Source organism: Ambystoma mexicanum, chromosome 6q, assembly GCF_040938575.1.
Source record: "Ambystoma mexicanum isolate Mex_15411 chromosome 6q, UKY_AmexF1_1, whole genome shotgun sequence".
In the NCBI taxonomy this organism is placed as follows: domain Eukaryota; kingdom Metazoa; phylum Chordata; class Amphibia; order Caudata; family Ambystomatidae; genus Ambystoma; species Ambystoma mexicanum.
The window spans coordinates 234,306,757-234,321,466 of NC_090937.1; the positions used below are offsets into that span (position 1 = coordinate 234,306,757).

General features: G+C 45.5%; 1 protein-coding gene across 6 annotated transcripts in view; it reads right to left on the reverse strand.

Annotated features, from left to right (window-relative positions):
- The window catches only part of LOC138515929 (sodium/hydrogen exchanger 9B2-like), a 1,072,421-nt gene that overhangs the window by 342,113 nt on the left and 715,598 nt on the right, over positions 1-14,710 (reverse strand). For all 6 annotated transcript variants that reach the window (XM_069630694.1, XM_069630697.1, XM_069630696.1 and 3 more), the window contains one exon: positions 7,787-7,936. In XM_069630694.1, the coding sequence (XP_069486795.1) occupies positions 7,787-7,936 (150 nt within the window). The remainder of the gene's footprint in view (positions 1-7,786; positions 7,937-14,710) is intronic.

Genomic DNA, 14,710 nt, shown 5'->3' on the forward strand with positions numbered 1-14,710 from the left:
GTCGAACGCTGCAGAGATGTCGAGTAGGAGTCTTTAAACTCATCCATTTGAATTTCAGGTCCAATAGAGCTGTTTCCATCCCGTGTCTTGGGCGGAAGCCCGATTGTCGTAGACCCAGGAGATTGTCGTAGACCCAGGAGGTTGTTAGTTTCCAAGAAGTTTTGGATTTGGAGGTACTCTACTCTATCCAATATTTTGAGCAGGAAGGGCACTGTCGTGATGGGCTGGTAGTTAGAATGTTAGGGCCTAGAGTTTTCTTTTTAGAAGAGGGAGGACCCACGCGTTTTTGAGATTGGTTGGGACAGTGCTGTTTTCAAAGAGGCATTGATTAGACTTGTGATGAAGAAAGTTAGATCAGAAGCGCAATCTTTGATAACTGCCGCTGGGCATGGGTCTCCTTGACATCTTGTTGGTTTGAGGCTGGTAATAATTTTTAGGACTTCTGAGTTGGAGGCAGGTGTGAATTCAAAGATAGGAGCCTTATTAAGGCTGGTGAGACTAGGGGTCAGTTGAGGCTGTAGTGTTGATTTAATAGTGCTTTTTTTGTTTCTATTTTGGATTGAAGGAGAGCTATTTTATCGAGAAGGGCCTTTTGTATGCTTGTGCACCAGCTTGCATCTTTAATACAGACTTCAATTGGAGGCACTGGCGACTGCGGTTCTCATAGGATTGCAAAGAGTTCCTTCGTTCCTGATTTAGCGTTGGTGATTCTCTCATTGTAAATTGAGCTTTTCGTTTGGAGAACTGCCTGTTTGTAAGTTTTGGCAGCCTCTGCAAATTTTGCTTTGTTAAGATCATCTGGTGGTTTTTTTACCAAGAAGCCTCAGCCGATCAATTTGGTGTATATCAAGAGTTGAGGTGGGCTGCTGGTTTAGCTTTTCGCATAGATAATTGAGCTACTTTATCAATGGCTGCCAGGACTGTGTGGTTGTATAAGACAACATGGTGGAAGGGTTGCTGTTTCCTGTGTCTATGTGTGCCATGATGGGGTGTAGAAGAGGTAGCATATTGTCCGCTGTGATATTGCATTTGTTTCTGGATAATGCTGGAGGTGCCACCAGAGGGGTGTTGCGGGTCTCTGAATTCTTGGTGATATTGAAGGTGATGTTGGTCTGACCAAGAGCATTGGGCGTTGGAGGCTATGTTTGTGTTGCAGTTAAGGTCAACAAGCCAGTCAAGGGTGAGACCTTTGGTGTGTGTTTGTGTGTGTGTGTGGGGTTCATGATCCTGTGGGAAAATCCTAGTGTCGAGATGGAATTGGCTATGGCTAGAGCATTATTGTCCTTCGGATCATTGAGGCCGAGGTTGAAGTCGCCCAATAACTTTGAGACCTGGGTTTGGTGTATGCCGAAAGGAGTTGAGCTATGTCATCCTTGAAGGATATCAGGCCGGTAGGTCTGTAGAACAGATGCATGTTCAATGCAGCCGTAGGCGATAATGCCATTTTGATGGATAGTAGTTCGCCCGAATGAAAGGTGGCGATTGGGATTCTTGGCTATGATAGCTACACCCTCCCTTTGGCCATGGGTCTGTCTGTCTGTCCTGCGGATGGTGTAGTTATCCGGGACAGCTAACGAAAGGGTGGGGCCTGCCGCCGTATGGAGCCATGTTTCATTGATGGCAATTAAGTCAAGTTTGTTGGAGGTGATGAGGTCAGCGATGTCTAATGCATGTGCAAGGAGCGATCTGGCATTGATGAGGGCTCCTTGAATCCTTGTTTCTTTAGTGGTGCTGTTGATATCTTGAGTGCCTGGGGTGCCTGTTTTAGCCAGGTTGGTTGATGTAGGGGTGTCAGTGTCCTATAGTATAGGAGGTCGAGTCGACCCTGCAGGAGGTTGGTGGGCGTCTGGGGCTAGAGCTAGTGCTGTGAAAAGTTTGGGTGTCTTAGTGGACTTGGGGGTTGTTCTGTATGTGAGAAGTGAGTTCCTTTTGCTGGTCGATGGGAAAAAGGTTCGGTTAGTGACCCTACTTAGCTTAGTTCAGATTGCAAGTCTGTTATTTCTAGAGAGGAGCGTGCAGGGAAGGCTCAGGTTGGCTGAGGGTTGCAAGCTCGGACTCTGATTGGCAGAAGCCTCCTTATAGGTGACTGCATCTTTCTTGGGGGTTTGTATGCTCCTACGCCAAGGCGTGCTGGGCAGGTAGGTGAGGAAGCGAGTTGGGGGGGTGATCTCAAATCTGGGAGTTCAGGTAAAAGAGTGTAATCGTGCACATGGTGGCGGTGGGGGTTAGGGTTTCGATTGGGCATGGATAGCGGTTCAGTGTTGGGCTTTAACGCAGTGTCAGGGTGCAGAACAGCAAGATAAGCGGTTCAACGTTGGGCCCGATTACAGTGGCAGGGTACAAAACAGCAAGATGGGCTATTCAACGCTGGCCCTGATTACAGTGTCAGGGTACAAAGCAGCAAGATGGGCAATTCAATGTTGGGCCCGACTACAGTGGCAGGGTACAATACAGCAAGACGGGCAATTCAATGTAGGGCCTGATTACAGTGGCAGGGTACAATACAGCAAGACGGGCAATTCAATGTTGGGCCTGATTACAGTGGCAGGGTACAAAACAGCAAGATGGGCAATTCAACGTTGGGCTGATTACAGTGGCAGGGTGCAAAACAGCAAGGTGGGCAATTCAATGTTGGGCCTGATTACAGTGGCAGGGTACAAAACAGCAAGATGGGCAATTCAATTTTGGGCCGGTTTACAGTGGCAGGGTGCAAAACAGCAAGGTATGCAGTTCAACGCTGGGCATGTTGGTCAAGTCAAGAAGCCAAATGCGTTGTGCAGTGCGTCCCGCTTGCATCAAGGGGTAAGTCATACGGGGCACTTGTACCCTCTTTGCGGGTTTCGGGGATTAGACTGAGCAGTTTAGATATAAAATCTAAGGGGTGCGAGGACCCATGGAGGGTTGGCCTGCAGCAAGAATGGATGATGCTTACCATTGATGTAGCAATCTAGGTCATTAGGCAATGCTCCACTTGCATTGCTGTGGGGCGCTTTCGCGCTCTGACAGGCTCAGACAGGAGCCTTGGGTCTCGGGCATTAGTTGGGAGGGCCTGCTTTCGCCTGCCAGCGTCCTGGATAGAGAGATGAAAGGGATGCTATCCAAACAGCTTTCGACAGCTGAATAGCAATGTTGCTAGAGCAACGCAATCATGCAGCGGCCATTTTAGTGGGTCCTGTTGCGGTCGAATGCTGCCGAAAACCAATGGAAAATCATGGTTAAATGTACTTCTTTCCAAAATGATAGCCTTATTTTCTTGGAGGAGGTAGAGGGAGTTATAGAGGTAGATTTGTATTCCCTACTGAATGAAGGAACGTTGTCTTTGGAGGTAGATGGAGAGGAAGCAGGATTCTTCCTTCAGCTCAAGGTAACAGCAACCACTTCAGCCAGACCTATAGGAGCTGGTTCTTTGTCTAGCTTGTCCAAGAGCATCAGCTTCCGAGGGATAGTGGCAAGTGACAAAGAACACCTCAATGAAGTAAAAGGAAAACTTTGGGCTAGTATCAGTGTGGGCTGCTACGTTAGAAGTGGGAGGTTGCACCTGCCTGATGAGGCCCTGCAAATAGTCCTTTGTAACATCCAAAACCATAAAATATGTTAACATGCCTACCAACTGCACATTTGACATGAAGCTTTTAATGACATAGCTCAAAGTTTGGCCTATAATGGTCTAGGCCTTTCTTGAGAGGGGGCATGGCTCAGAGAGTGCATTACGAGGCTGGCATTGGGAGTAAGGAAGGAATTTGATGGTCTATTGCTGAGAATCAAGAAGTATAGGGAGGGTTTTTCAAAACACCAATTGGTAAATTCAGTGCGGTTTTCAAAAAGAGCAAGAAATGTTGAAATAATATCTACTGAAATTCATTATATGCACATTCATGTTGTACATATTCATTGTGGCTATCCCAAAAACCTGTCTTGATTTTACTAAGTTAAGGAGCAAAACCCAAATGGTATCTGACAAGGACTCAGAAGGTGATGCACACCCATCCACAACAGCTACAGGCATGGAATATGATATGTCGCAGAGCAAGGAGTTTCTCCACTACTATTCCCAAGAGACTTGTGGTGGTGGAACTGTTTCTTAAAGTAAAAGGTCTGTTACTGAAACACTGCCAAGCAAGGACACAAAATCCCAAAACAATTGAATGCTCCTTTAACATGTGCAAATGAAGAAATGTGCTAGGAATTCTCAGTAGTTACTTGGGCCTCAGATGTAGCAGAAACTGTCAGGACCTAGTGACCTTTGACTCACTTGTTAGACTACTGTGTACTAGAAGAGGAATCGGCTTTTGCAATTTGTGGCACTGGGTACCAACCAGCTTCCCAGGAATACTTCTTGACATTTTTGAGCTGCTGAAATATCTTTGTGTTCTCTTTGGTGTGTGACAAAGTCCCCATACCTTGTTCTGGGGACCTAGACCGCAGTGACCAAAGAGGCTGGATGCCTCCCCAAGATAGACAATGATGGGCCTGGGGCGGTGCTAGGAGGGGGCCTCTGGTCAACCACATCCGGGCCCATCTCAGAAAAGGGGACAGTCATATGGTAGCAACTAGGGACAGGGTCCCTTTAGTGGCAAAGCCTCATACACGTGGAAAGCAGAGGGGGGTTGGGTTCAGTAGTCAGGTGGGCGTGGGGGGGGGGTGGCAGTGCTGCAGAGTTTTTCAACCCCAATTTGTATTCAATGCATGGCTCTGGTCCCCCCTTTCCCCTATTCCCCATCAATGTCATGGCCCTGGTTTCCCCTATAGCCCCCCCCACCAAACTGCAAGGCCATGGTCCTGCTCTAACCCCCCCAAAACACCAAATGGCATGTCCCTTGAGCCCCACCAAACTGCATGTCCCCCCCACCCACCACTGAAAAGCATGTCTCATATCTCCCACCAAACTGCATGGCCCTGGTCCCCCCTATGCCCTCCCACCGCCACCAATGGCATTGCCCTGGTCCCCACCCTATTCCCCCCCACCAATGACATGGCCCTGGACCCCCCCCATGACACACCACCCCCCACCAATGACATGGCCCTGGTCCCCCATATTCCCTACACCCAGCCAAACACTATGCCCCATGACCCCCACCCCCAATTAAACGCTACGCCCCATGAACCCCATCCCCCCCAACCAAATGACAGCCCCATGACCCCCTACCCCCCAACAAAAGGCCACCTCCAACAAAAGGGCCATCCCCATGATCCCTCGCCCCCAACAAAAGGGCATTCCCATGACCCCTGCAAGAAAAGGCCATCCCCTGAACCCCCACCCCAAACAAAAGGCCATTCCCATTACAAAAGGGTAATCCCCATGACCCACCACCAAAAGGCCATCCCCATGACCCCCCAAAGAAAAGGCCATCCCCTTGACATCTCCAACAAAACACCATCCCCATGTCCCCCCCCACCCCCAACAAAAGGGTCATCCCCGTGACCCGCCTATAGTCGCCCCAACAAAAGACCATACCCATGACCCCCAAAGAAAAGGCCATCCCCATGAAACCGCCACTCCCCGCCCCCCAACAAAAGACCGTCCCCATTGCCCCCTGCAACAAAAGGCCATTCCCCATGACCCCCACCAAAACACCATCCCCATGACCCCCACAACAACATGCCATCCCCATGACCCCCACCACCCCAACTAGAATGCACTTACCTGGGCAGCAGGAGGATGAGCGAGCTTGAAGGCAGGATTGCTGGCTTCTTCTGAATGTGTACTGCGGCTGGCATGTGAAAGATGAAATGCGTTCCAGAAACAAATCTTAGCCATGCCACCTGCAGTGCTGGTCCTCTACTAGTGCAGCACAAGTACTACGTGACTCGTAAGAGCCACGTAGTACATGCACTGAACCAATGGAGGGTCAGTATTTCACCCGACCCGGCAAGGCAAACAAAGACTTTCCTAATAAAGAGCGGCCAATGCTACTTGCGGGCCGACATCCATTAGGAAAGTGTATGACCCTGGCGGGCTTCAAAAACCAACATGCCGGGCCGCACTTGGCCCGCATGTTGTGCACACGTGCCCTATGGGAACTGGGAACTCTGGCTCTCTCCAACCTCAAAGCACAGCGCTTTAGGTTCTACTGAAGCCAGTGACTCTGCAGCTACTGGCCCTTTTAAAAGAAACAAAGAACAATGGTCCAGCACGCTCTGCTCCTCTCACCTGGATGGGGCATGCGCTATAGAGAGGAGCCCAAGGGGAGAGAGAGCACAAAAGTAGAAGCATGGACTGGAGTCCCTTTGGCGAAGGATGGAGAGGAGTACAGATGAGCCTGCACTCAGAGAAAAATCCAGGTGGCGGAAGAAGAAGCTAGGCAGCACTGGAGCCTGGGCCTGGAGAGGAGACCCACCAGAGTGCCAAGAGAAATATCACACAGAAATTGAGCTGGTTGGAAGGAGTTTAAGAGGGAAAGTAATCGAAAATGGAGGTATCAAGTGTGGGGAGAAAGGTAGTAGGAAATTAAAGGCAAGTTGAGGGGAGCAGTAAGGAGAAGGAGGTTGTGGCCAAAGAGGTGAAGAAGACTAGAGGAAAATAGAGATGTTTGGAAGTGAAAGCAGAGGGAAGGAAGTTGTGGCTCAGAGAGACAATGGTAGTGCCCAGAGGGCTGAAGAAGTCTAGAGGGAGGAAAATAGAGATGTTTGGAAGTGAAAGCAGAGGGAAGGAAGTTGTGGCTCAGAGAGACAATGGTAGTGCCCAGAGGGCTGAAGAAGATGGGACAGATATACAGCAAATTACGAATGGGAATCAGGACAATGAATGTGGGCCAGAAAGGCAAAAAAGGGCAAACACTGGGAGTGAAACACAAAGGTTACAAAGGGGTGATAAAGGTGAGATAAACAGAAGAGATTTGACAATACGGATTGTGAGGAGAGCTAAGTCAGAAGGGGCGAAAAGGTTTAACTTAGAAAGAGGGAAGTACCTTAAAGGGTGAAGATGAATGGAGTAGCAAACATAGTAAAAACACTGATGAAGGGAAGGGTGGTGCACAATGGTGCGAAGAAAGTGGTAGTCAGGGGAAGGGCAATACCTAAAGGGATGAAGGAAGTGAGTAAAGAGAAGGGGGAAAATTACCAAGACATGAGTAGACTACAAAGAGAAAAGGAACTGGAGGTGATGAGGAGTTGGTACTGGAACAAAGGAAACAGAGGAGAGGTGGGACACAGTCTGGCTGATGAAATCAGAGGAGGGATAGTTACAAGATTGGGTAGGAGAAACTGATGAGTGGAGGTTTGGAACTGAAGCAGGAGGGCAGTTTACAGACAGCAACCTGTTGGGCCAATGTGAAAGCAGTTGAGGCAGGACTAGTGAGCCAGACAGTTGGGCAACCTAGCATTCTGTTAACCTTGCCCAGCTACCTCGCCGCCACTGGGTTCCAAGTACCTACCTTACATGTTTCAAAGTGATTGGCTTTTCTACACACTTATGTTTGCCTCAAACACAACTTCACCCATCCAACTATCCATCTACCCGTACAACCATACTCACCCACTCATTCAACAATACAACCATAGTCACCCACCCATCCATGCACTTAAAAGCCAAATGCAACAACCTTTCCAACTATTAACATCTACTCATCCTTCCACCCTTCCAATCACCTACCAAACCATAGTCATCAATCCATACAACCATATTCATCCATGTAAATCACAATTACCAAAGAATAACTGAAACCAAGACACCAAGTGAGTCTGGGGGAAGAACGAATGGACATAGTTACAAACAAAATAAACAGCAGTAAAATACAGTTGTTCTTCTTTGTAGCCATTTATGAATGACAAGACAGTTATACATCACCTTTTGGCCAGACCATCCCATTCCAGCTAGAAAGGCCAAGACCAGTGTGCAGAGGCCTCCAGCTCCAGGGAAACCAAAAAACAAGCTGCCAAAGACAGCAAACACAGCCAGGCCGAGGATTAAGTAAGCTCTCTTCCATACAAGATGTACCTATATAGCAAGAGAGAAATATATTTAAGATGTTTTTCTTAAGATTGTTTTCCCACCAAGCTCTAGATGCAGCAATTTGACGTTTGTCAGAAAGGAAAAAAATGTAGAGGTAGACATGGGTATGTTTTGAAAACTTCAATTTAACTGCTGAAACTGTATTTTCGTCCTGAATTACATAGGAAATCATTGTAGGCACCCCCCACTCTTAGACTTACAAATAAACCTCTGCATATTTGAAAAACAAATGTCAAACTTGAGAAATGTATATTATGATGCAACAGCCAGTAATTCTAGTTCGATTAGGAGTACAACCTGAAAACATTCATTGCAGATGGTGCTTTTTGCCAAGATGTTAAACATATGTACATCAGATTATTAACATGTCTTAGTGACGATGCGCATACATACACAGGTAGTCATGCTTAGTCACCAGGATACGGAATGATATTTCCCTGCTACATGTACATTTCATAGACGCAGATTTTTACATGTTCATGTTTAGCCTCAATTTTTCCTTACATTTATTGTAGCAATCAGTTAGTCTCTGGACGGCACGTGTTCTCTGACCTTAAGGAACTTCCACATTCAGAATGCATAATTCATCACATAGGGTTGAGTATAGAAATTAAAAAGAAGGGGCGCAAGGACACAAACCTGTCAAACTCCTCTCTTCATTCTGAAAGAAATAGCCACTCAACCCTTATTATTTTATTTTTTGATTTACACATTTCTACAGAGCGCCAACTAGGTACAAATGTCTGTGAACGCTGTACAATAATGCATATACATTAGTCAAAAACACAAAACATAAAAAACAATAATGCTGAATGAACTACCTTAAAGAAGAGCAGAAAATGTAAAAACAGAATTCCAAAACCATGACTGTAAAACTTTTTTGAAACTTCAAGTTATCAGGAATGGTGCGCAATTCTGAGGGAAGCGCATTCCAACGTAAAAACTGCAGCACGTGAGAAGGATCTCTTACTGGAGGCTTGTCTAAACCTTGGAACTCCAAGCCATAACAGCTTCTGACTACGCAAACTTCAAGAAAAAACTCCCCCATCTCTCCTTCCCGAGACCTTCAATTTGTCAGCCAAATACACGGAAGGCAACCCATGAATGGCCTTGAAGGGGATGCAGATTAATTTAAAAGAAATTCTTGCATCTAACGGAAGCAAATTAAGGCTTTTCAAGTTAGGAGTAATACGAGCACGCTTCCATGCGCCAAATGTCAGGCAGGCAGCAGCTTTTAAAAGACACAGCTTTTAATGGTGCCAACGAGGGTTGAGGGAGCCCCACCAATAATGAGTTGCCAAATAACATTGGGGAAAAACAAATGATTGGAATAATAAATGAAAATGGACAGAGTTTGCACATGATTGTATAGCTCTTAATGAAAATAAATGATTTGACTAACAAGTTAATATGAGGAATCATGGATAGTTGGAAGGTTCAAGATGAAACCCAGACATGTAACAGATGGAGCAAAATCAGTTGAAGCCCCTGAAAAATCTGCTGAAACAAACAATAGGGATTAACACATTTGAATGAGAAAGTAATACAAATGTCTTGTCTTGGAGGGACTAAGTTTCAAAAATAGGGAAGCCATCCAGTATTCAATAGCAAGCAAAAAATCATGGAGACGATACCCCTCACCCTGAGACGAGACCCCAATATCGTCAGTGTATTAATGCATATGCACATTATGCGTCACCGCCAATTATCCCAAAGGCTCATATGCAAATTAAAAAGCATAGGTGACAGGATTGACCCGTGGAGTACTTCAAAAGGCACAGGCAAATGATCCGAACGGGCCATCCCAAGGCAACCACCTGCCACCTAGTTAGATGAAAAGGAGCAAAATCACTCCAAACAAAACATGACCCCGAATACCGATCCACTGCGATAAGGTATCTAAAAAAGCATCATGATCAATCGTATCAATTGCGGCGGACAGGTCAAGAATGACCATAAACAAGCATCTCCAGAATCCGAAATATATTTTTCAGAATGTCATGGTAGCAGTTTCAATACTACAACCGTGGCGGAAACCAGATTGAAAAGTGGCCAATAACTGCTGTTCCAATGATTAAGTTGATCAGACACCACTATTTCCAAATACTTGCCAAGAAAGGGCAAGTGAGTAACAGTGCGAAAAAGAGAAAGACTATTAATATCTAAATTAGGCTTTAATGGGGGAGAAACATTTCCTGTTTTTAGAGCATTGGAAAAAACAACCTTTACTAAGAGAAAGATTCACAAGAAGAGAGTTAAAAGAATAGAAAGCAAGAAATAATCTTTAAACCGTGAGGAAGGGCAGGGATCATTGGCATAAAATGCTGGTTTGTTTAAGACATAAGAGATTTAAGATTATCCACATCAGGAAAATCAAAATGTCCCCGGACAGCAGCAGTCTTACACTGTAATGCCATATTCTTACTATGAACCTGAGGAATCTCTGCTCCAAATGTTATATTTCACTGGAGAACAACCTAGCAAAACCATGGCACTTTTGATCAGTCAAACACAGAAGTTCTTGTAGGTGATGTGAGAAACCTGAGGGAATCCTCACTCCTACTCCCCCTGGATCCTCTTCTCAGGTTGTTAGGGAAAGGCCATCGCTTTTGGATCCTGCCCTTGTGGGTGGAGAAGCGGGGGTCACCTGGGTGGGGGGTCCGTGGGGACTGAGAGTGGGGCACCCATAGGCGAGACATGGTATCCCCCTTTCCCCACCGAAGACCTACCTAACCCTCCCCCAGCCTTTATGGGCTATTGTTAGGCAGCTCCCCTCATTGTCCCACACTTTACCTATAGTTGTACTGGGATGAGGAAGAGGCGACTAAGAGGGATGAACACTAGAGGGCTATTTCACCACTCTGCTACTGAGACTAGGAAGAGGAAACTAAAGTATTGTGGAGATCAGGCATGTCTCCTTAACTATGGTCAGGCACTTAGATAAAATGACCCACACCTGAAGTAATTTAGTAATTGTCATGAGTATAAGAAGGTGAGTAGTTTGTAGACAAGAGAGACCGGAAAACCATGCTGGCGGAAAGCAACAAGAGTACCGGGGAAACCTGCTGGCGTGCTGCGGGGAAAGAGATCAGCCGGTAACCTGGAGGCTGGAGCGCTTTGACGAGGCAGAGTGGAGAGAGGGAGCTGGCGGCAAGATGGCAGGCAAGAGGAGACGGCTACAAGAGGACTAGAAGCAAAGCAACCGCTTCGGCGGGTCGGGCCGCTCACCTACCTAGAGATCGCTGCTCCGCCCACTGACATGAAGTCGGCAAGTGCATGCAAAGCTGTGTAATAGGTGTGAGAGGCAGCTGTATCCCCCCAGAAAATGTGCATTAAGCAGAGGTCGTGGAACGCTGTAAAGACCGGTGAGCCTGCGAGACACCAGTGGGAAAGGGGTCTGATACATGCAACCTTGTGAATACTGAATCAATGAAAAGTTGAAGTAAAGTTTAATTAAGTATACTGAATACCGAACTGAACGAAAATGTGAAACCAAGCAAAATTAACCATATTGAATTCTGAACTGAATAAAACCTTATGGGCAAAGTTAATAGCTGATGAAAGCCAAGAGGGAAAGCTCCCACTTGAAAGTAATCTACAGAAAGAGAGAAAAGTGTGAAACAGTGCAATAGAAAGGTGGGACAGGAGAAAGACCACCACAAAGTGAACTTTATGCATAGATAGAAAGGACAATAAATTTGATTCTATAAAGCTCAATGGACTAGTTGGTCACAGAGGGAAAGCAGCAGCACCTTTCAGTCAAAATATTTGTGTCCCTTTCGCTCAGATCAAATTGAAACATTCAATTATTTTATATTATTTTGCCCATCTTATCCAGTGGTAATAAAACAGGAACATTTTATCCAGTCCTATATGAAGCTCCCTTTAGGCAGTGTAGACCAGTTTTTATTTACCTGCTATGAGCAAAAAAACACGAGTACAGCCCCTTGGCACGATTACATTTTTCAAGAGCTGCATTATATAAAAGGGCTGAAAGAAAATGTATCAATTGCAGTATTTTACATTTATTTTTGTATATCTATATTATGGTTAAGAACTGTAATACTTAGTAAATTTGATTTTGATGTAAATGTGTTCTCAAAATAGTTGATTGATTCAGTGATATTAACAGGGACATTAGTAAAACTGAAAATATGAATTTTGCAGTTTGTGTGTAACTTTGCAATATGGGGGGGATTTTTGATATTTCTAAATTCACTCTAATTAAATTGCAAAAAAAACATACATCCAGGCATGTCCCAAAGATATTAAACTTTATTTTTTCAACTCTTGTGACTTTCTGATCAATACATTTTCACACTGTTTCAAGGACTGCCCTTAAATATTGTTTGGCTGGTAGCAAAACAGTGATGGGATGGCAAACCCCTTTGGGATTGCCAAGACAGTGCTTTAAACAATGTAGACCTGCTCCATTTTGCGGATAAGACTCCTGTACTCATCCATTTGACCGTGAACAATTTCGGAGAGAAACATTGCGTATGCAGGCAAACTTAAGATCTAAAGGTGCGGATTAACATTTTCCAGACAAATGATTTATTAATGGCTACTTGGCTCACTGTATTTATTTAGCCCTGGTTGAGTGTGTCATCTCCTGTACCCATGGCCCTTCAAGTGAGGTCCCTCACATTGTTTTGTTTCTGACATGAGGTAGTAGGGATAGTATTACTGGCACGCCCTGTCAACGTCCTTTTTCGAGTTTTGAAAACAAAAACATTGAATACTCTGTGGCTACCACTAGATGTCGGCCTATGCATAGCATGTGAATTTAAGCAGATACAAGCATCGGAAATACGTGTACGGTGAGTAATGTATCCTACATATATTTTTTTCTGAGGCTTTTGTAATCTGCTTAGATAAAGCAGATAAGAGTAGATTAAGCCAGAAAACATCTGTGCACCTTCTACTCCACAGGGGAGGAAGGGTGGGCGCATGTGAATCTAAGCAGATACAAACATCAGAAATACGATTACAGTGAGTAATGTATCCCTTCTGAGGCTTGTGGATCTGTATAGATCACATGCTGTGCATAGACTAGCGAGTAGTGTCTGGAGAAGGTAGTGGGTTCTGAGAAGGTACATCGGCAAATAGATGTTTTAGCACCGATAGTCCCACCTGTGAATCTGCTTTAGAATGTGTGTCAATGCAGTAATGCTGAGTAAAATTATGTATGGAACTCCTGCTTCTTTGCAAATGGCGGCCAGAGGGACGTCTGCAAGAAAGGCCAAAGTAGCTCATGAACCCCTGCTACAGTGAGCTCTTGTTGTGAAAGGCAGAGTTTGTTGGATAGGGAGTAGCAGAGCTGTGGATATGAACTTAGGTAAAAACCTAAGATGTGTTCTTAGTACCAACTTCTCTTTGTGGATAACAAAGAAAGGGTCTTGCACTGGCAAAGCATGTAGCTCACTGACCCTTCTTATGGAGGTGATGGCCACCAGTAAAGCTGTCTTGTATGTTAGGTTTTAAGGCTGGATTTGTGCAAAAGCTCAACGGGAGGGCCTATGAGCTTTGAGGGTACCACATTGATATCCCACCCTGGAGGCGGGTTGGAAATGAGGGGGTTGGGGGGATAAAGTCTCTTTACTCCCTCCATGAAAGCCTTAACAGGGACTTTCCACCAGGACAGCTTGTTTTGTGAAGTGGTGTACGCGGATAGAGCTGCTACGTGAAACTTGATGGGGTTGAATACTAGGCCAGAGTCTAGTAAGTGGAGCATGTAGTGAAGACTGTGTGATGAGTACATTCAATAGGGTTTACATTTTCTGACTGACTGGCACCATATTACAAATCTTTTCCATTTGTTAAAGTAACGGTGTCTGGTGTTAGGTGTATGTGCCCCCTTCAGGATTTCCATACACCTTTAGGTCATTTTAAATGACCAAACTCTATGACTTGAGGAGCCAAGCTGTCAAGTTCATAGATTGATGATGTGGGTGTAATGTTGTCCCTCTGTGTTAGGTGAGCATGTTGACTGAGCACAGGAGCTTGATTGGGTTGCACATTGCCAGTTTGTGCAGATGTGGAAACCAAGGTTGTCTCGCCCACATTGGAGCAACCAGGATTAGAGTTGCTTGTTCCTTGTGCATGTTGTGCACTATTCTGCTGAGCAGCGGTGTTGGTGGAAAAGCATACGCAAATTTCCCTGATCAGCTCATCCATAGGGCGTTCTCCTTGGATCTGGTTTGGAAGAAACCTGGATGTGAAGTCTAGGCATTGGGCCTTATTGGTTTGTGGCGAACAAGTCTAAAGGAGGATAGCCCCAGAGGGAAAAGATATTGTCTAAAATTCCTCTGTTGAGTTGCCATTTGTGTTCTTCGGGAAGGTGATCTCTGCTTAGAGAGTCTGCTAGAGAATGGAGTTCCCCTGGAACATGTTGAGATACTGGGAACATGTTTTGCTTGAGTGCCCACTTCCAAATTTTTTGGGATAGCCTGGACAGACTTCGAGAGTGTGTGCCTCCCTGCTTGTTTATGTAAAACATGGCATTGGTGCTGACTGTGACAAATTGCACTGTTTGACCTGTTAGATGAACCTGAAAGGCTTGTAAGGCCTAGAGTACTGTTAGTAGCTCTAAAAAGTTGATGTGAGTTTGGGCTGTGATCTGTGTCCACAGGCCATGCGCTGTGTGGTGAAGGTAATGGGCTCCCCATCTGGAGAGTGAGGCATCCGTTGTAACTATCACTTGCACTGGAGGATTGTGAAAGCGTTTTCCCGTTAACAGATTTTCCTTTGTCCACCAGC